Raw genomic sequence first — 22972 nt, forward strand, 5'->3', positions numbered from 1 at the left:
TATTGTAACTGGATTAAGTAGAAGAAAAATTGTAATGACTGTACCACTTTTATTGGTTAAGGTAAAATGATCTTTACTGTAAGCTATTTATAAACTTATGTTTCTGCTATAATTGTCTTACAGCTGCTTGGAATTCTAACTCTTTTTTTTCTCCTATGTTTATTTTTAACTGCTGATTCACTTTCATTCTCTCTCCCTCTCCCTTTCTCTCTCAGTCTTTCTCTACTTGATTGCCTCTGTGAAATACTCGACCATATGTGCGAACTTAAGTCTGCTGGTTTCTGATGTCTATTATTTTGAATTTCTCCCTCACAGCCCATTTCTTTCCTCTTGGTACATGTTCAGAGACCCATAGCCCAAAGAAACTGCACCAGCAATATATTATGTAAAATTTCATATTGTAGATCTACTATTGTAAATCTCTGGAAGAAACACATGGCACTACCTTCTGGATTGCTGCTGTAAACTGAACTTATATTAATGACTCCCTCTAGTGGCACACTGTGCATGCTACACCAAGCATATACGGTGGCCTCAAATGAACAGTACACTACATACCAAATGAACAATAAATGAACAATACACCACATATTAGATTACGCACTGTCCAACTTTCAGAAGAATACAACCATGTATTCAAATCTCTAGGAAAGGCAGAGGCTGGTAAAAATGTACAAACATTTTTATCCTCCTCTTTTTGCTCCTGATGATACTGACTCATGGAGGAGTGCAGTTCAGCATGGAGCAGTGGTGCAAAATTATCATTCATTGAGAATCTGGCTCTTGAGTGCTTGTGGTCTATTCATCCATAGGATCCACAACAGCCAAGCCCAATTCAACAGCCACACACATGGACGTTTCATTAATCAGTTGAAAGGCCACATGTGTGGACTTTTCATTATTGCTCAATCAATAGCAATCATAAATGGAAACCCTGGCTGATTATTTTTTCTCTCTCTCCATCTCTAGCCTGGGGACAGGGATGCCAGTTGTGAAGGTTTATTATTGCCCTAGGTGAGACCATTTAGCCCAGATAGGACATTGATGCCCAAACCTTCTTAGTCTGGTTTAGTCAGTACTCCACAATATGGTGCAAAGAACCATTGAAACATTGGAGGCTAAAAATGTGCCCTGTGTTCCTGTGTCCTGTGAGTTCCACAGACCATATCACTCTGGTTTCCCTTCAGTAAACTAACGTACATCCTCTGTATCTTTCTATAATGCAGCTTGTGCCGTTCCTCTTATTTAGTGCATTGTTTGGTCCTTTCCAACAATTTAATGGGATATATTATTCAAATTTAATTAACAGGCACCAGAACCTGTTTCTCAAAGAAAAGCTCCAGAAAAATTCAAGTAAGTAGAACTTACTCACTGCTTTTCTCTACTCTGAGCTCCATCCAGTATTTAGGCTTGTTTGCTGATTAGTGCACAGCAGTTACGAGTGGTATGGGAGTAGCTGTATGTATGTATGTGTATAATATGTGACTCTAGTGAGTTATGGAACCAATCACACTGTTATGATAGTAATATAAAATGCAAGAATAAAAATTCTCAGAAAGGCGAGTACTTACTGCCACTGCTGAGCAGAGGTGCTGAGGTTAAATTACTGGCTTTGAGTCACTGTTCCTCTTCACAGATTTGCACTCTGCCTGTTCTATTCCAGATAGCCAGGCTGTGAAGGATAGTCATAGTCATAGAGCCATTTGCAACACAGAAGGAGGCCATTTGGCCCATCTCGTCCATGCCGGCTCTCGTTAGTCAAGTAAAAACTGTTCCCATTAACTAATGCTACAAAGACTCGGGGACACAGATTGAAGGTTTTGGGCATGAGATGCAGGGGCAATATGAAGAAGCACTTTTATACACAGTGGGTAATAATGACCTGGAACGTGCTGCCCACAAGGGTGGTGGAAGCAGAGACAATCAATGACTTCAAAAGGAAATTGGATGGCCAGTTGAAGGAAATAAACTTTCAGGGCTATGGGGATTGAGCGGGGGAGTGAGACTGACTGGATAGAACTGGAGCCTAATCTTTACACATTTATAAGCTTTTATTTAGAGACACATGTTATAAACATGCAGCTCCAAACCCAACAATCACAGTTTCAGTCTGCTCTTATATATCGGGGTACAAGTGAATCCCCAGTTAATGCCCATCATCTAAATACAGTTAAACACTCAACTAATAACCCGCATGTCAAAGACTTGCAGGTTGATAGGTTAATTGGCCATTATAAATTGCCCCTAGTGTAGGTGGTAGGGAAATATAGGGACAGATGGGGATGTGGTAGAAATTAGTGTAGGATTAGTATAAATGGGTGGTTGATGGTTGGCACAGACTCGGTGGGCCGAAGGGCCTGTTTCAGTGCTGTATCTCTAATCTAATCTAATCTAATAAAGAATTAACACTTCCTGTGCTGTTACATTCTTTTCTCTCAGGAAAGACGGCACCTTCTACAGACCATGTATAATCTGCCCCTTTGTGAACTCTACCTCATCCATTTTATCTCCCAAGGCAAATGTCTGTAAAATACTGCTTGATCCTGAAAGGTAATAAAGCAATACTCCAGAATAGTCACCCATTCTCATGTCTCCACTACAGCCCTGCCTGCTGGGTTCTCCTTGTCCCCATCTCCAGGAGCAGAGATAAATGTGTTCTGTGGAGAAATTTGAATACTGCACTTCAGTTCTATTCCCATTCTAAAACCATTCCTAACTCGGCAATTATAGGGCTCATTCTTTTTGAAAGAGTTAATCAATTTAGCCTCTTACTAGAGGTTTGTTTGCCTGCCTTCTTGAGACAGATTTCTGCCTTTCAGCTTATACCCGACATTTACTAAACATAAAAATAACACAATGCATTGGAAATGTGACACTTGTGCCACAGCACTGTGAGACTCAGGTCCAATGGCATTAAAAGGAGTCTGTTCAGATAAACTGTCCAAAACTGACTATGAAATGGACTACTGTTGTGATATTCTACATTGAAAAATAGACATAAAGTCAACATAAAGGGGTCTGACTTCAGATTTTAGAGCATTTCTTTTTCCTTGCAGGACACTGGAGGGTGTACCTCACCGGGTGTTGTTTAACTACATCCCAAATAATGAAGTGGAACTGGAAGTACAATCAGGAAACATAGTCTTCCTGCTGGAGAAAGGGCAAGACAACTGGGCCACAGTCATGTTCAACAACAAGGTGAGTTCTAATTGAGTCGCATTCATTTACCAGAGCATTGCTCGAGCAAATTGATGAGTGACAGAATAAAACTACAGGTTGCAACTGGCTGGTCAGCAGTCCCAGAATCATATTCCAGATTCTCTTAGCGCAATAATATTTTGGTAGTTTTATGATGGAATCATAGACAGAGATCTAATAACATTCAAAGCAACCTGCAGGATGCATGTTTATAATTATGTTGAAATACCTAATACCATGTGGGGTAGGGGGTCCTTTTGGACAACGTATGCCAGCCAAGAGCGACGTCTCAATTCATTCCATCTTCGCTGCCTCCAGAGAATCCTTGGCATCAGGTGGCAGGACCGTATCTCCAACGCAGAAGTCCTCGAGGCGGCCAACATCCCCAGCATATACACCCTACTGAGCCAGCGGCGCTTGAGATGGCTTGGCCATGTGAGCCGCATGGAAGATGGCAGGATCCTCAAGACCACAATGTACAGCGAGCTCATCACTGGTATCGGACCCACCGGCCGTCCATGTCTCCGCTTTAAAGACGTCTGCAAACGCGACGTGAAGTCCTGTGACATTGATCACGTCATGGGAGTCAGTTGCCAGTGATCGCCAGAGCTGGCGGACAGCCATAAAGGCGGGGCTAAAGAGTGGCGAGCCGAAGAGACTTAGCTGTTGGCAGGAAAAAAGACAGAAGCGCAAGGGGAGAGCCAACTGTGTAACAGCCCCGACAACCAATTTTATCTGCAGCAACTGTGGAAGAGTCTGTCACTCTAGAATTGGCCTTTATAGCCACTCCAGGTGCTGCTTCACAAACCACTGACCACCTCCAGGCGCTTACCCATTGTCTCTCAAGACAAGGAAGCCAAAAAAGAAGGGGAAATAAAAGCAGTTCCGAAGAAGGGTCACTGACCCGAAACGTTAACTCTGCTTCTCTTTCCACAGATGCTGCCAGACCTGCTGAGTGATTCCAGCATTTCTTGTTTTTGTTTCAAAAAAGAACGGGTCCTTTTAAGTATTTAACACAGAGCTACAATCAATACATCAATAAGTTGTCCTACAAATGTGGGCTTTTTAATATGCCTGCTTTGTCTGTGTAATGGGTAAATCAGGAAAAGGAAACCCAGAAGCTGAACCAAAATGCTCGACTGTAAAAGTTATTTATCTTTGGTAGTCTGTTGGTGGGAGGCAATGCTATACCTCAGAGCCCAGTCTCAACCACCATGGGCTACACCTCCTCGGAGAGCTGGCAGTTTTGTCCATAATGTGAGAGGTGGTAAGGTGAGAGCAAAACAAGATTGGCAGGTGGGTCATTTCAGTGCCCCATCCTGGCAAGATACACACCAGAGGTTGTCCACCTATCTCTCAGAATTCAGGCTGAAGGAAATGAAAATAGCTAAATAATTAAAAGAAAGGCTACATTGTGCCTTAGCTGCTCATGACTCCAGTGCATGATTGATTGTGGGCGTTCGCACAGGAATAGGGAAGCCTTGAACAGAATGTGTTCTTATTTAAAAGCTTCCCATGAATCTTCCACTGGATTCAGAAAATGCTGGTCTCTGAACAGACTGATTCCACTGACATGATGGACAGAGAACAGACACATTGAGTACCTCTGCTTCTATCCCTTTCCCCATTTTTTAATGAGATTATGTACCTTTTAACAAATTTATTTAACAGAATGCTCCAGTAGTAAGTACTTATTGCTCATGATACAGAAGTGCACAATTACCTTCTCCTTTAGTGGTCAGATTCCAATCAGAGGATCTGCTCAGTGATAAACTCAGTCCCTACAGACTCATAGGATCACTTGTGTGTCAGTCTTTGGTTCTGAGACACTGGGCACCACTGACCTCAGGTTTCTAACCTTGCCAGAATAACCAGGCGTTTCCCAGAATTCAGCAATTTAAATTTCCCACAGAAGTGCATCACCCCGCCCCCCCACCCCCACCCCCAGCTTCATGATGTCACTGGCTGCTGTAAGGGAAGCCTCTGGTTTGGTGACATCGCCTGCAGAGAGCTGTAACCGAGTGGAGGAGGCTTTCTGTATTCGGGGGGGTGGTGTCAGCATTCAGGAGGGCTCTGAAATGATGCGAGGAGTAGCGGGGCTGGCTTTTCGGCTTCCCCTCTTTTGCTGCTCACAGGTGGCCTCCTGGTTGTTGGAACATGTCACACAACAGCTACTGATGATAAACCAGGAGCAGAAATACTCAACTACAGGGGACCCAATCTTTATAAGGTACATTTGTACCTTAACATTTGTAGAATAACATTTGTAGAAATCATGTGAATATGTCACATAATTGCCATGTGATCAGCCATCATGTGGTCAGGATGTCACATGATTAAACCTCCACTGATGCCTTCAACCAGAGTTAGCACCCCTACCCGACCTGCAGCTAAAAAGGCTCCTATGAGATGGGGTGCGGGGGGGCTTGTTGCAATGGGTCTCCACAGTGGACCTTTACAGGGCTGAAAATCATCTGCTACAGGAAGACAAACTATCAGCTCTGGTATATTTGGAACAAGCATTAACATAGAGAGTAGCTGTTTTTTCTGTTCCTCTTCCTGTCCTCTGTACATTGCTCCATCCAGTGACCTCACTGAGAACTACAAAAACTCATTGAAAGTGAGGCTGGCTCTGTCACAATCCATTTACTCTCAGTCTCATTTTGGGTCTGACGTGAGGTGATGTACCTATTTTGGGTCTTGGCATTGTGAAGCTAGAATTCCAGGACTATCAAATGGTTTAATGTTAGCCTACATTGTGGCAAACTCTATATTTTTTCATTCGTTCATGGATGTGGGCGTCGCTGGCTAGACCAGCATTTATTGCCCATCCCTAATTGCCCTTGAGAAGGTGATGGTGAGCCGCCTTCTTGAGTCGCTGCAGTCCTTGGGGTGTAGCTACACCCACAGTGCTGTTAGGAAGGGAGTTCCAGGATTTTGACCCAGCTACAGTGAATGAACGGTGATATAGTTCCAAGTCAGGATGGTGTGTGACCTGGAGGGGAGCTTGCAGTTGGTGATGTTCCCATGCATCTGCAGCCCTTGTCTTGCTAGGTGGTAGAGGTCGCGGGTTTGGAAGGTGCTGTCAAAGGAGCCTTGGTGAGTTGCTGCAGTGCATCTTGCAGAAGGTACACACTGCTGCCACTATGCGTCGGTGGTGGAGGGAGTGAATGTTGAAGGTGGTGGAAGGAGTGCCAATCAAGTCCTAGATGGTGTTGAGCTTCTTGACTGTTGTTGGAGCTGCACCCATCCAGGCAAAAGGAGAGTATTCCATCACACTCCTGACTTGTGCCTTGTAGATGGTAGACGGGCCTTGGGGAATCAGGAGGTGAGTTACTCACTGCAGAATTCCCAGCTTCTGACCTGCTCTTGTAGCCACAGTATTTATGTGGCTGGTCCAGTTCAGCTTCTGGTCAATGGTCAGGATGTTGACAGTGGGGGATTCAGCGATGGTAATGCCATTGAACATCAAGGGGAGATGGTTAGATTCTCTCTTGTTGGAGATGGTCATTGCCTGGCACTTGTGTGGCACGAATGTTACATTATTTGACTGAATGGTGCAGGAAAGTCACTGAGATCACTTCAACAAGATGCGTTTGTTAACACAACAGCTGTCAATAGAACCCCTCCCTTGAGCACTCCACTGATGCTTACTCTTTAAAAATGTTCAATCTATATAAATTGATAGTCCAATAAAATACTAATGTAATTTTAAAACATCTTTCTGGCTGTTATTGTGAGTAAATCCATTTCGGTTTAGTTTGATTTCTGAGTGTCATACATGGTTATAAATATTTCCTAACTGTGTTTTCTTTCATTTATTAGACTGGCTTAGTTCCCTACAACTACTTGGAGCCACTGGAACTTGAAAAGGTAAAGCTGTGAGTGGTGTGTTTATAAGACAAATGTTCTATTCTGCTTGATTCAGAAAATAGAATTTTCCATTTGATTTGATTTTGAGAATCTCCCCGAAGGCCACATAGATCAGGAAAGTGTCATATTCAATCCCCGCTTGGTGCTGATTGTATTTAGGGCAGTGGTAGGGGCTCTATAATTGGATGCAGTGCAGCTGGGTCAGGCATTGCCAATCCTGATTGCTATCCAATGAGCTTTGTTGGCAGTGCGTGCCATTCTGGTCCCCCTTCTTTGGTATAGATTCTACCCTGATTACCATCAGTGATGGTCAGTGAATGACCAGCAGGAGACACAGTTCAAGCAGCATCTAATTTCTTCACTTCCCAGTACTGAATTGTTATGTTCCCTGGTATAGACACCAGGTAGGGAACCAGTGACATTTGCCCAAATAAGGCAAACCCAGGATTTTCTGATTTTATATTTGTACAGAATTTAATTTAAAAATGCTGCTTTGTGAGATTCTTTTTGTAATTTATTTTAGATAAAAGCCCTATTTCAGCTCATGAACAAAGAACATGAACTCCTAAAGAGATGTAATCTGTGTGTTTCTTGATTAGGGTGAAACATCTCCCCCTCCTGATATTCCAGCACCACCCACGACAACAGCCCCTGAAAGACCAGCCGGTGTGAAAGGTGAGGAGTTAGAATATCATCAAATAGTGTGACTGTAACTGCATCAACTAGAAAGTTATAGACATAATAAATTCTGTAAAATATGAAAATCAAAATGACCAAAAGCCTTTGAAGAATTAAAAGTGAGAGGTTCAGTGCATTCTAACGATGACTGATGGTGATATGGGAGTACATATTTCAGTCTTACTGTTGTGAAAATGTGCTGAGTAAGTGCCAGGCTAGCTGTCATTGATGGGAGCAGGAAACTGAGAACTTTGTAGCCTGACATCCTACACAGCAATGACAGAGGGCTAACAATAGAAGTCCATCTTGTGTCTGGCTGCAGGAAATACATGGACTGAAAGTCCTAGGGGAAACTGGAGAAAAGACAGTTTTTCCAACTGTTTATGTTCCTTCCCCTGACTCCTATTCTTGTGAAGGCCATGGCTCATGCTTTCATATGGTTAGATAGGCATTGGCAGCTCTCTGGGGAAGGTTCATGGGTAGAAAATGTAAATTATCAATTGGCGTTGGAAGTGTCTACATGTGTGCAGGCTTCTGCATGTACAGCTGTTCATAAAATAAGTTTGGGATTTTGAACCTCCCCAAATGCTGTTGCATCACCATTTCTGTAATGGAAACAGAATTAGATCTAGAGCATGCGAACCTGTCATCGATTATATAACTGATTCAGGGAAATGGAAGACTGCTCTCCTGTTGGCTGATGATGAAGCAGAAGTGACCTTGGCCATTGAAGAACAAGGCCTAAACTTTGAGCTACATGGCAACAAGTAATCACATTAGAGAAAATAATAAATTTAACACAATAGCTAGCGCAATATTGAGAGTTAAATTCACAGTGATTTCTGAAAAAATGTATTTGTTCATTTTTCAGATGAGAATTTACTCACCATTACAAGACAACAGGTGATAGATCCTTCAAAAAAGATTCAGGTAAGGGACTTTGTAACAATAAGACTCAGTTTTTATCTGTTCGGACTGTTTTGGTCAGTTTAAGGGTCAGTCTGTGGGTGGGTTTATTTGGTGGGTGTTGCCTGGAGCACGCAGAGAACTGGAGCGCGTGATGCATGTGCAGCTGACAACAATTGGTCGCTGGGATGGGGTGTGGGGGATGGCGGGATGGGGTTGTTGGTGGAGAACAAAAACAGCAGGAAGTAAGGGGATCCCAACAACAGAGTTACGCTTGCTGGCAAGATTGTTTCTTTGAGGGATGGGAAAAATTAATGGGTGGGATGGGGTTGACATAGGAGAGGTGGTATGGGAGGGTGGATGCAATGTTGGAATTGGTTAAGTGTGACAAAATGGCGGTGACAATTATTTGATACAACTTATTATTCAAAAGCTATTCTTTGTGCTAAAAATGAAGATTCGCTAGATTTGAATGAAAAAGCTGTCAGGTGAATTAAAATAATACATCAGTGTTGATTCTATAGATGAAGTAGACGAATAGTTTATACCCTCCAGAGTTTCTACACAATCCAACTCCAATGGGCATGCCACTGCACAAACTTATAGTCAAGGAAGGAGCAGTTATAATGATGCTTCGAAACTTGAATCCTGAAGAAGGACATTGTCATGGAATAAGATTGGTAGTTAGGAAGTTGTTTTCTTTGATGATAAATGCTGAAATTATAACAGGTAGATTTCAAGAACAAAGTGACTCCTGACAACGCAGTGGCCCGCCAACATCATCACAGTGTTCCAAGCTGCACATATGCGCAGCCTACGTCTTGCCAGGACTAAGTGGCGCTAGCACAGGATACAGTCAACGTGTAGCGCCAATGTCATCGCGCATCTGCGCCTGGTTGTTCTTCGCGCACTCGATAAAGCATCATCCGGTATTGAGCCCCTTTGAGGCTGGTGCTCGATCCCCGCTGCTCGCTCGATGTTTTCTACCCTTCCCCCTTGTCCCCACCGGCCACTTATCCTCCTCAGCTGCTCGCTCCAGACCTCGCAGCTCCCCTGACCCCAGGATGATTGTTCCCCGCTCCTCGCTTTGCACAAACCCGCTCTCCTGCTGCTCGCTCCCCACTTCCCCACCGCCCCCCCCACAGCTCTAGGCCGCGCTGCTTCCCTTCTCTCAGCCACTTGCTCCAATGTTGCCCCATCACCCCTCGCAGCCCACCTTGCTTCTTCGGGCGGTGCATGGAAAACGATCAAACGTGGGAGCAAGTGGCCGAGAAGTGGGAAGTGGTGCAGCCTAGGGCTGGTGAGTGGGGGGGGGGGGGGGGGCGGGGGGGCGGGGACAGTGCAAAACGAGGAGAAATCGGCCGGGGGAGGGAGATGGCAGTGAGGTTTGGAGCGAGCGGTTGAGTTGGGGTGAAATCAGTCCTGGTCAGTCATATAAAATGTGGATAACTAATTGGCAGCACATTTTATACTCTGCTCGATTTTCTTCTCCATCGATCGGGGTGCCAATTCACTAACGCCTGAAAGTATCAGAACATGGAAATTCAATCATAAAATTCCTTTTGTATTTAATAGGATTACTGGAATATTAAATGGATCTGAGGAGTACAGTTAGTATCCTATACTCCATGCTAGTATAATACTGGGCTTCCATCCAACTTAATGTAAGGTTAGTTTGCTAGAACTGACTAGCCAAAAGCATTTCCTGTGATAAATTGAGCAGCACCATCTTTAATCCTGGCAGCTGCCTGAACGTCGCAGACAGTGACGTTTCAATTGAATTAGCTAGTACAGCGCCACCTAGTGGTTGCGTTGTCAGCAAATGCAGCCTTTCAAGAAATAGACGTGGAATTTAATGGTCCCCAGAGATGGGCTAGGAGGTGGGGAGGCCCATAGAATTGCAATGGAAGGTTGGGGACGGAGGGACCGTTGCCTTCCTGTTGTACCAGGGACGGGGCCAGTCCAGTAGGCCCCATCGACCCCACCTCACTTAGGGCCTGGTCCCAGGCTTCCTGTAGTACCAGCAGTGGTCACTGCTCCCAGTGGCACTGCTGATACTACTGAGCTGCCAGCTCTCTGATTGGCAGCTCTGGGAGGTGGAATCCCCCTCCTTAAAGGGACAGTGATCCTGGTGCTGGGCAGTTTATTGCCCGAGTGCCATTGAATTTCACCGAAGCAGGGGCGGGGCAGTGAGATGGGCTCTGAAAGGCTGAGGCAGTGTTCCCCTCACCTTTTTGGCCCAGCACTGGGAACCTTGCTGGCATGACTAAATTCAGCCCAGAGCGTTTATTCCTTGAATAAATTGAGCTCATCAGAGGTAAACCTGCCTTTTCAACTCAGAAGAAAAAAGATTCGAATTAGACTTTCATATTCTCTGACTATAAACAAGTTACAAGGCCAGACTCTTGACAACATTTGTATTTATATTCCTAGGCCTGTCTTCACACATGCACAGCTTTGTGTGTTTTTTTCCAGAGTGAGAAGTTTTGATTCTTTGATTCTTAAAGTCTTTGATGAAAAATAACTAGAAATCCTGTATTTAAAGTACTGTTGCAATAAAGATACTAATTTGATTGCAAATATTTTGTGGGTCTCTACTAGTCTTAAGAATTAAGGAAAAAGAAAGCAATCTGTGCATTTATGTTGTACCTTATCAGTTCTTAAAGTACTTCATGCGCAATGAATTATGCTGTGACTTATTATGTAGCAAAGGCAGCAGTCATCTTGTGGATTGCAAAAACCAACAAACAGTAAAGAGATAAATGTGTTGATGGTGTTGGTTGAGGGATGAATGCTGGCCATGACATGAGGAGAAACCGGCACTTTTCTTTCTGGAGTGCAGTGAGATCTTTAATGCTGATGTGAACTCATGGAATAGAGAGTCAGAGCCCTGGGCTGGATTTTATTCAAAAGCCGCAAGTCCCGATGTCGGGACCGGAAGCAGGTGCGGCTTCCATTCAAGGCCACATGCAATCAAGTGATGGCTGGTCAACTAAGCTGAATGAGGCATGAGGACCATCAATGAAGTGGATGGTGGCGGGGGCGACGTTGGAGACGCTGGCATCAGCTGACGCTGTGGCAGGTGCTGCCGCCATAATTAACGGGCTGCCATCCCTGCATTCAATGTATGATCTGCAATTGCAAGGACTTCCTCAGGGAGAGAGGCTGCGCAATGATGGCAGAAGGAAGATCCCGGGTGACCCCACACTTCAGTGATGCTTCCCTCCAGGTTCTCCTACAGGCTGCCTGGGAAATGTGGGAGGTACACTTCCCCAGGGATGGCCTGAGAGCCTAGCACATGACCAAGCAAGCCTGGCCAGAGATAGCAGAAGAGGTCAGCACCTGTGGGGTCACCCCTAGGACCTGAATACAGTGTCGCAAATGGCTCAATGACCTCATCCGGGCAGTGAAAGTGAGTACCGCATAAACCCTTGGCATTTGTCAGAGGAAGAGTGCATTGGACGAAGAGAGAGTGCCCACCCAGATGTGGGCAAAGAGTCAGGGCATAAAGACAAGATGGCGAAATGGCTCTGAAAGGCGGCTGTGTTTCATTGGAGACTCTCCAAGGAAGACCCTGGAAAGGGGCCGCGTGCAGGAGGCATCTGTGTGCCCCCATTAGTAACAGCTGAACTACCACCAGCATATGTTTTGGGCTTGTCCCCACTGGGAGACCAACAGTGTTCATCTTTGTATCTGCAGGAGATGATAGTACACAATGGCAGACAGCAAGCCAACACTGGCGGTGGACTGCTGATTCTTCATGTCCTGAACCCGATGGAGAAGGCAGCTATGGAGCTGGAATGGCTGCAGGACTGACATTCTGTTGTGGACAGAGAGACAGGGTCACATTCCAAGCTAGTGAGTCAAGTCACCATGGGACACGAGGGTGCATCAGCAGCGATGGAGCCATGCTGCTCATGAGGCATCTGGTACTTACAGGGATCTCCAACATAGGGGTGATTGCAATGTTTGGGGGGGGAGGCCCTTGACTCTTCAATGTCTCTGTTCTCTCATGAAGGTCACATAGAACATCCACAAAGAGCCTCTGAGACTTTGGGAGAGCCTGCGACATCTGAGGGGGAGGACGGAGCTTCAGAGGGTGCATTGTCACCTTGTACCCCCACACCCTCCACCAGTGCAGATACGTTGTTGGGTCTGCACTTGCACAAGTTCAGGAACACAGCCTAGTGCACACAGCATGAACACGCACAAGCAGCTGAAACAGCCCATGCCTCTAATAGATGGAGGACAGTGGGAGGCCAGGCCCATGCTGAGCCCCAGGCTCATGATATGCCTCTAGTGTGGCCAGCATCACAGGAAATGCTGTAGCTGTAGCGAGAGGTCAGGCAACATCCGGCAGAGATACCAAAGGCTATGCGTGCCCAAGCACGGATGATGGAGGAGTCCATCCAGGCTTTGTCTCTAAGTGGTGCACAGGTGGCATCCTCCATTGAGAGATGGGCACCCCTCCTGGAGAGTACACAGTGTCTGTAGGAGATTTGTGCAGACCTGCATATCCTTGTCTTGGCCAAGAGCTTAGGCAGCAGTGGTAAGGCGAGGCAGACGAGGCACCTGGAGTCACCACCAGGTCCTCTACCCTCTCAGGTCAGCAGGGAGGCACAAGTCTGTCTTACAAGGGTGGAGGAGGGGCTGACCCTGCATCTGAGGGCTCCTTTCAGGTTGCTTTTGATGCAGGGAGCAGTTCCTCAGCCCCTCTGCCAATGACGCCAGATCCTCCTTCATCCCTGACGACAGCGGTTGGTACTACTACTGTGCAGGAGGCCCTCAACGTACTGGGGCCCACCAGGCCTAAGGCATCCAGAGGTCAACCGCCAAGGACATCCCTAGCCAAGGGGCATCAAGGTCTGCAGCTTGCCTGCACTTCAGCTGATAGCATAGGGAGAGCACTGTGTAGGAGTGCATGCAAAAGAATAAAGAACATCTGGAAGCATGGGAGATTCATGGCTGAATGTCAATAAAAAGACTAGTGTTTGTTATGAGGGATAATAGAGATAAGCTTCTATTTCACAAACTCCTTCCTCTCATTTTAACCCTGCCTCTGTCAAGGGCCCCGAGGCGAGTGATCTTGCTTCGAGGCGTCAAGTTTGGAGCCTTGTCAGCTGAGCGCTGTGCCCTGGGAGCTCGGCGATGTCTTGCTATAGGAAGGAAGGTGACAACAAGGCTGCATAAAGGTATGTTTGGCAGTACGGATCATTGTATAAGGGCAGAGCGAACTTCCCTTGCACGTATCTCATGGCATCTTTCCTGTTGACCCTGGGGTCCTTTTATCTGGTGATGCTTGGCCAGCTTCTGCCTCCGCATCTTCCATTGTCTGAGGACTTGTCGTGCTCCTCGATATTCTCATTGTTCAACACACCACCCCGCCCCCTTCCCTTCTGAAGCGACAGATTGTGCAGAGCACAGCAGCCCATCATGATGCGTGAGACCCTTGCGGGACATACTGAATGGCTCCACCAGACTAACCCAGACACCTGAATCTTATCTTCACAGACCAATGACCTGCTCAATTATCACTCGCGTTGCCCGTGGCAAGTGTTGTAACTTTCCTCTGTATCTGTGCAAGGTTCATCATGGACGTCTGTAGCCATGTCCTCAGTGGGTTGCTCTTGTCTCCAAGGATCCATCCCTGAAGGTGTGTGGGGGGGCCGGAAAAGCTCTGGCATCAGGGACTGCCTCAAAATGTAGGCATCGTGGCAACTTCCCGGGAAGCATGCACAGGCCTCCAGGATCTGTTTACGTGGTCACAGACAAGTTGTACATTGAGGGAGTGGAAGCCCTCCCGTTGATGAAGGCCACTGCCTGGTGTGCAGGAGTCTTGATAGACGCACGTATGCAGTTGATGACATCCTGCACCTGGGGGAATCCAGCGATGGCCTCGAACCTGATGGCCCTCTTGGCCTGAGTTGGGATCCGTGTAGAAGCACACATACTTACCAGCCCTCCTGAAAGGGGCATTGGTGACCTCCTTGATGCACCGATCGACCACTGACTACGAGATCCCACACTTGTCCTCAGTAGATCCCTGGAATGATCCAGAGGCGTAGAAGTTCAGTGCAACATTGATCTTCAGCACCACTGATATTGAATTTCCACTAAATCCCCTGGGTTCAGTTTGCCTTGCATCATAGTACAGAGGTCAATACCAGCCTCCCTGCAGAGGCAGAGTCTTAGTTGGCACTGCCTCTCAGATATCTGTAGGTAGCTGAACCTTGACCAGTAGACCATCTCTAGAGGGTAGCTTCTCCTGTGTGGAGGAGGCTGCTGGCTTTTCCCTCTGTTCCCTTTTCCACTTTCTGGAGGCCGATGTTGACCTTTCTGTGATCTCACAGGTCAATGCGGTGCCGCTGCCGCTGCCTGGACCACCCTCCCGTTCTGCTGCACCTCCTCTACAATGAGGTCCCCAAAGCCTGGATGAATGAGGCACATGATAGGTGGCATCTCCCTAAGTGTAACAGCCCTCCACCTCTTTCCCCCACTTGTAACCTCTGATGAGGTGGCATTTACCTATTGTATGGTTCCCCTGCAGTGCTGGCACTTTTGCCCCCGCTGCTCAGACGATTCCCGATGCCCTCCCTTCTCCACCCTGCCTGGCAGTTGATGCTGCTTCTCCCCATGGCCTCCCTTTGCAGCCACCAATGAGCTCCTGCTTCCATGTTGCCTCCCTCGACCAGGCGAGGCTCTGAAGCCCCGTGATTCCTGAATGCCGTTATTAAAATTTAAAACTGACAGTAAAATCTGTCAAGAAACCTCTTAACTACCTTAATTGTCTGCTTGATGATTTTGTTTGCTCTCCATCCTCTATGTTTGCCGCCATTGATAAAATTAGGATGGGCTGTCAGCAGTCCGATGTCTGCTGTCTCGATTTTATGCCCCCACCCCACCTCTATTCATGTCCCCAAGGGCCGCATAAAATTCAGCCCTTGGTTTAACTTCTCAACTGAAGGCCAACATCTCTAACATAGCACTCCCTAATTTATTGTAATAGAGACGCCTAGGTTATGTGCTCAAGCTCTAGAATGGGGCTTGAACTCACAACTACAAAGTAAAAGTGTTACCAATTCAACCAAGTTATTTCTCATCCTGCTCCCCAATAAAAGAAGTATAAAAGTTTAAGTTTTAGCTTCCTAATGGTAGAACTATGTGGTAATTTATTTTAAAATAAATTTTTTTTAAAGGAAGATGACGGTACGCGATGACGTCATCGGCGCATGCGCAAACTGGTCCTGGCAATCCGGACCGCAGCGCATGCGCAGAGGGCCTGAGACCGTGTGCGCATGTGCGCACCGCGGCGCATCCTGATGACGTAGCGTTGTCATCAATCACTTTGTTTAAAATTACAGGTAGGGCTTCTCACCCTTCTGTCGAGCACAAGGAGGAGGTCTGTGATTTCCTTCACAGATCCTTATGATATGATATTTCTTTGTTTGATAAGTACTGAAGATCATGTAGGGTGAAAAGGATGTTCTGCTCCAAGGAAAAATGCTTTTGTTTTGACCTGAATTTTTAATTTAAAAAAAATTATTTATTCTTGGGATGCGGGTGTGACTAGCAAGGCCAGCATTATTGCCCCTTCCTAGTTTCCCTTGCGAAGGTGTTGGTGAGACACCCTCTTGAACCACTGCAATCCCTGTGGTGAAGGCAGTCTCACAGTGCTGTTGGGTAAGGGGTTTCAGGATTAAGGAATGGTGATGTATATCTAAGTCAGGATGATGTGTGATTTGGAGGAGAACTTGGCAGTGGTGTTCCCATGTCTGTCCTTACCCTGCTAGGTGGTAGAATTCACAGATTTAGGCATCAATCTCTTAATAGAATAAGCAACTCTTACCTCTTCCCTTTGTATTGAGCTCCCCATGTCAGCTACCATTCCTACCTGACAACCAATCTACATCTAGGCTTCTATCTAATGTACAGGAATGCGAACAGTTTAGTATGGATCTTCCATTGGTATGCCTTCTGTCACCTTGGAGGAAGTATCTGGTCTGCACCTCAGTGTTTCCTCATGACAGCATAACCTAACTCAAAAGTCTTTATGTGAGGAGCAAACTCACATGATACTGCAACACAGTGGAGCTTCAGGTAATTGTATAACTTTCCCTTATTTTTGTTCATTCTTGGGATGTGAGCATCGCTGGTAAGGCCAGCGTTTATTGCCCATCCCTAATTGGCCTTGAGAAGGTGATGAACTGTCTTCTTGAACCATTGAAGTCCATGTGGTGTAGGTAAACCCACAATGCTGTTACGGAAGGAGTTCCAGGGAGTGCATCTTGTAGATGGTACACGCTGTTGCCACCGTGCCCTGGTGGAGGGACTGAATGTTTAAGGTATTGGATGGAGTGCAGATCAAGAGGGCTGATCTGTCTTGGATAGTGTTGAGCTTTTTGAATGATGTTGGAGCTGCATTCATCCAAGCATGTGGAAAGCATTCCATCACACTCCTGACTTGTGCCATGTAGATGGTGGACAGACTTTGGGGAGTCAGGAGGTGAGTACCCAGCTTTTAACCTCCTCTTATAGCCACAGTATTTACATGGCTGGTCCAGTTAAGTTTCTGGTCAATAGTAACACCCCAGGATGTTGATGGTGGGGGATTCAGCAATGGTATCATCATTGAATATCAAGAGAAGATGGTTAGATTCTCTCTTGTTGGAGAAGGTCATTACCTGGCACTTGTGTGGTGCAAATGTTACTTGCCACTCATCAGCTCGAGCCTGAATGTTGTCCAGGTCTTGCTGTATGAGGGTACAGACTGCTTCAGTATCCTGAGGAGTTGCGAATCATACTGAACATTGTGCAATCATCGGCAAACATCCTCATTGCTGACCTTATGATGGAGGGAAAGTCATTGATGAAACAGCTGAAGATGGTTGGGTGTAGGAAACTACCCTGAGGAACTCCTGCAGTGATGTCCTGGGACTGAGATGATTGCCTTCAACAACCATCTTCCTTTGTGCTAGGGATGACTCCAACTAGTGGAGAGTTTTCCCCCTAATTCCCATTGATTTTAATAGAGCTGCCTTGATGTTACAGGCAGTCACTTTCACCTCACCTCTGGAATTCAGCTCTTTTGTCCGTGTTTGGGCCAAGGCTGTAATGAGGTCTGCAGCTAAGTGGCCTTGGTGGAACCCAAACTGAGCATTGGTGAGCAGATTATTGATGAGTAAGTGGCACTTGATAGCACTGTCGATGACACCTTGCATCACTTTACTCATGCTTAAGTGTAGACTGATGGACCAGTAATTGGCGGGTTTGGATTTGTCTTGCTTTTTGTGGACAGGACATACCTGTGCAATTTTCCACATTGTTAGGTAGATGCTAATGCTGTAGTTGTACTGGAACAGCTTGACTAAGTGTGCGGCTTCTCTGGAGCACGTCTTCAGTACTACAGCTGGGGTGTTGCCTGGGCCCATAGCTTTTGCTGTATCCAATGCTTTCAGCTGTTTCTTGATATCACGTGGCGTGAATCGAGTTGGTTGAAGACTGGCATCTGTGATGCTGAGAACCTCAGAAGGAGGCCGAGATGGAGTCACATGTAGGCCAGACTGGGTAAAAACGACCTTTGTGGCACATCTTACCTTACCTTGTGTGGAACAGTACTAAGCGAAGAAATGCAATTATTCATAAAGGCAATGAGGACATGGGTGTTGGTTACCACCTCTAATTCCTTAAATAAACCAATAATTTGACCAATGTAAACAATTTGTGTTACTGACTGTATAATTTAAAATGTCACCAATCTGCAATTTTCTTCCTTGTGGAACAGTGCAAGGACCACCCTATGCCTGTACCTTCCATTGTTAAAGTGCACTTCATGTACACGGTGGCTATACGTGTAAAACCAGGGCTGTCACACAATGAGCTGTTGGCCGTCATCAGTAAGAAGTTTCATCTACCTGAGAACAGACTTGGACTGAGGTATGAGTAAGACTTTTTCAATATGTTTAACGGCATCATAAAAATGTTTTCTTTTTCACATTCTTTCATTTTTTATTGAATTTTTGCAATTATCAGATGAAGAATTATCAATGCTGGGAAATTTTATATTCAAAGTTGTCATTAGTCACCTAGATCAGGTATAGCACAACTTAGATGCAAAGTAAGTTTTTTCCACGCTACTATGTCTCATCTCCGATCTTTTACTGCATCAACATCACATTTGTACCTTGGTAGCCTGAGTAGTGCTGCCAGTTTACTTCCAAATTGGGGCCATTGTTGCACTGTGGTTGCTATACTGACCTGAAATTGGGTTGAGCATGTCAAGTCTATTTTCAATTGAGCTATTATAGTTAACAGAGAAAGAATGTTCTGGATTCAAACCTAAAAGTGAAAGGACACTGTACTCACCCATTGTAACACCCAAGCCCCAAAATGAACTGCATTTTAATCTAAACTTATTTTTTAATAAGTTAAATGTCCTCCAATGCGAAGACACAGATCTATCTGTTCAGTACTTTCTTAGAGCAGGTGTGGAGTTGTTAGGATCCAGAAGGTGAATTATCATCAGTTTCCATTTTCTTTCGGAAACTGCTTCAACTTAAGTCATTTGCTGGCAATTTTCTGACGGCTGCTCCTGCTTCACCATTGTAACTTCACCTAAAGTGCAGTAGGAAGAGTGTCTACTCATGTAAATGGCATTTCTGACAAAATCTTGCGAGTGGAGTGGGAGCAACTCAGGAAATTCCCAGTCATTGTAAATGACAGTATTGTTATAAACTTAATAAAGCGGATCTCTTTTTTCTGGGATGTGGAGGCAGGGTGAAAGTGTTCTCTTGCAGTGATAATAATGAACACTGCACTGAGCTCGTTATGGGGCATTTTACCGGATGTTGAATTTTCACATGGCTTTCTTCTGGCTTCTTTGCAATCATCAATTTCATCATCACAAACTTTACCTTGCTGCAGAGTAATGTCCTAGGCCCAACCATCTTCAGCTGCTTCATCAATGACCCTCCCTCCAATGCAAGGTCAGAAGTGGGGATCTTCACTAATTGCACAGTGTGCAGTACCATTTGTACCTGTAAGAATTAAGGTAGTTATGGAAAAGGACAAAGATGGACTGGAAATAAAGGTACTGAATTGGGGGAAGGCCGATTTCAATTTGATAAAACAGGATCTGGCCAAAGTGGACTGGGAGCTACTTGTAGGAAAGTCTACATCAGAGCAGTGGGAGTCATTCAAAAAGAAAATAGTGAGAGTTCAGGGCCAACATGTTCCCTTAAAGATGAAGGGTAGGACCAGCAAGTTCAGGGAACCCTGGATGTCAAGGGATATAGAGGATTAGATAAGGGATAAAAAAGGAGGCTTATGGCAGATTCAGAGCACTGAAAACAGCAGAGGACTAGAGGAGTACAGCAAGTGTAGGGGGGTTCTCAAAAAAGTAATTAGGAGAGCGAAGAGGTAAAATGAAAAAACATTGGCAGGCAAGATAAAGGAAAATCCCAAGGCATTTTATAAGTATATTAAGGGCAAGAGGATAACCAGGGAAAGAGTAGGGCCCGTTTGGGACCAAAGTGGCAATCTGTGTGTGGAGCCGGAGGATGTCGGGGAGGTTTTAAATGATTACTTTTCATCTATGTTCACTATGGAGAAAGACGATGTAGGTGTAGAGATCAGGGAGGGGGATTGTGATATACTTGAACAAATTAGCATTGAAAGGGAGGAGATATTAGCAGTTTTAGCTGGCTTAAAAGTGGATAAATCCCCAGGCCCAGATGAGATGTATCCCAAGCTGCTGTGTCATAGTCATAGAGTTATACAGCACAGAAACAAGCCTTTTGGCCCACCATGTCCACGCCGGCCATCAAGCCTATCTATTCTAATCCCATTTTCCAGCACTTGACCTGTAGCCTTATATGCTATGGCGTTTCAAGTACTCATCTATACTTCTTAAATGTGTGGCAAGGGGGGAGATTGCAGGGACTCTGACACAAATTTTCAAATCCTCTCTGGCCATAGGAGAGGTGCCAGAGGATTGGAGGTCAGCAAATGTGGTACCATTATTCAAGAAGGGTAGTAGGGATAAACCAGGTAATTACAGGCCAGTGAGTCTAACATCAGTGGTAGGAAAACTATTGGAAAAAATTCTGAGGAACAGGATTAATCTCCACTTGGAGAGGCAGGGATTAATCAAGGATGGTCAGCATGGCTTTGTCAGGGGGAGATCATGTCTAACAAATTCAATTGAATTTTTTGAGGAGGTGACTAGACGTGTAGATGAGGGTAAAGCAGTTGATGTAGTCTACATGGACTTCAGTAAGGCTTTTGATAAGGTCCTGCATGGGAGATTGGTCAAGAAGGTAAGAGCCCATGGGATCCAGGGCAATTTAGCAGATTGGATCCAAAATTGGCTTCGTGGCAGGAGGCAGAGGATGATGGTCGAGGGTTGTTTTTGCGATTGGAAGCCTGTGACCAGTGGTGTACCGCAGGGATTGGTGCTGGGACCCTTGCTGTTTGTAGTGTACATTAATAATTTAGATGTGAATATGGGAGGTATGGTCAGTAAGTTCGCAAATGACACGAAAATTAATGGTGTCGTAAATAGTGAGAGCAAAGCCTTAGATTACAGGATGAAATAGATGGGCTGGTAAGATGGGCAATGCAATGGCAAATGGAATTTAATCCTGAGAAGTGTGAGGTGATGCATTTTGGAAGGACTAACAAGGAAAGAGCTGTATAAAACATTAGTTAGGCCACAGCTGGAGTTCTGTGTACAGTTCTGGTTGCCACACTATAGGAAGGATGTGATTGCACCTGGAGAGGGTGCAGAGGAGATTCACCAGGATATTGCCTGGGCTGGAGCATTTCAGCTATGAAGAGAGGTTGGATAGGCTACGATTGTTTTCCTTAGAGCAGAGAAGGCTGAGGGGGGAACCTGATTGAGTATACAAAAAATTGAGGGGCATTGATAGGTTTGGAAAGGAAGAAACTTTTTTCCTTAGCGGAGGTGTCAATAACTAGGGGGCATAGATTTAAGGTAAGGGGCAGAAGGTGTAGAGGGAATTTGAGGAAAAAAATTCACCCAGAGGGTGGTTGGAATCTGAAACACACTACCTGAAGGGATGGTAGAGGCAGGAACCCTCACAGCATTTAAGAAGTACTTTGATGGGCATTTGAAACGCTATCGCATACAAGGCTACGGGCCAAGTACTGGAAAATGGAATTAGAATAGATAGCTGCTTGATGGCCAGCACGGACACAATGGGCTGAAGGGCCTGTTTCGGTGCTGTATAACTCTATGACATTCCTCAGATTCGGAAGCAGTCCGTACCTGCATACAAGACCTGGACAACATTCAGGCTTGAGTGCTGGGCAATGACCATACCTGATCAGAGAGAATCTAACCACCACCTCCCCACCCCCCACCCCCACCCCACCCCCACCCCGCTCCCCCCCACCACCCGCCCTTGAAATTTAATGGAATTACCATTGCTGAATTTCCACCACCATCAACATACTGGGGGTTACCATTGACCAGAAACACAACTGAACCAGCCATGTAAATACTGTGGTTACAAGAACAGATCAGAGGCTGGGTGCTCACCTCTTGATTCCTCACAGCCTGTCCACCATCTACAAGGCACAAGTCAAGAGTGTGAGGGAATACTCTCCACTTGCCTGGATGTGTGCAGCATTAGCAACACTCAAGAAGCTCGATACCATCCCTGAAAAAGCAGCCCACTTGATCATCACCGCATCCACAACCTTAAACATTCACTCCCTGCACCACCGGCGCACCATGGCAGCGGTGTGTACCATCTGCAAGATGCACTGCAGCACCTAGCCAAGCCTCCCTCGACAGCATTTTCCAAACCATAACCTCTACCATTTAGAAGGACAAGGGCAGCAGATGCATGGGAACACCACCACCTGCAAGTTCCCCTCTAAGTCAAGCACCATACTGACATGGAACTATATCGCCGTTCCTTCACTGTCGCTGGGTCAAAATCCTGGAACTCTCTCCCTAACAGCAGTGTGGGTGTGTATATCTTCACCACATGGACGGCAGCGGTTCAAGAAGGTAGCTCACCACCACCTTCTCAAGGGCATTTGGGGATGAGCAATAAATGCTAGTCTTAACAGTGACACACATCCTAAGAACAAATTGTCACAAAAGATTTTATTTTTGTACTAAAATTTTGGTCTTCCATGTGTTTAAAAAAAAACTGACAGAATGATGTTGCTCAGTGAAAGACACCTGCAAAAATAATTGGAATTCCAGCAATGTTTTGAAAGGAAGTTCAGAACAAAGAGTTGAACTTGATGGATGTTTTGAAAGGAAGGTTAACAGTTTCAAGGAAAT

At 45.6% G+C, this 22972-nt stretch overlaps 1 protein-coding gene across 2 annotated transcripts in view; it reads left to right on the forward strand.

Annotated features, from left to right (window-relative positions):
* The window catches only part of ncf2 (neutrophil cytosolic factor 2), a 51543-nt gene that overhangs the window by 16530 nt on the left and 12041 nt on the right, over positions 1–22972 (forward strand). For both annotated transcript variants that reach the window (XM_068037394.1, XM_068037392.1), the window contains 6 exons: positions 1310–1353; positions 3057–3198; positions 7024–7071; positions 7671–7746; positions 8621–8679; positions 18437–18588. In XM_068037394.1, coding sequence (XP_067893495.1) covers positions 1310–1353; positions 3057–3198; positions 7024–7071; positions 7671–7746; positions 8621–8679; positions 18437–18588 — 521 coding nt within the window. The remainder of the gene's footprint in view (positions 1–1309; positions 1354–3056; positions 3199–7023; positions 7072–7670; positions 7747–8620; positions 8680–18436; positions 18589–22972) is intronic.

This window comes from Heterodontus francisci, chromosome 8, assembly GCF_036365525.1.
Source record: "Heterodontus francisci isolate sHetFra1 chromosome 8, sHetFra1.hap1, whole genome shotgun sequence".
Taxonomy (NCBI): domain Eukaryota; kingdom Metazoa; phylum Chordata; class Chondrichthyes; order Heterodontiformes; family Heterodontidae; genus Heterodontus; species Heterodontus francisci.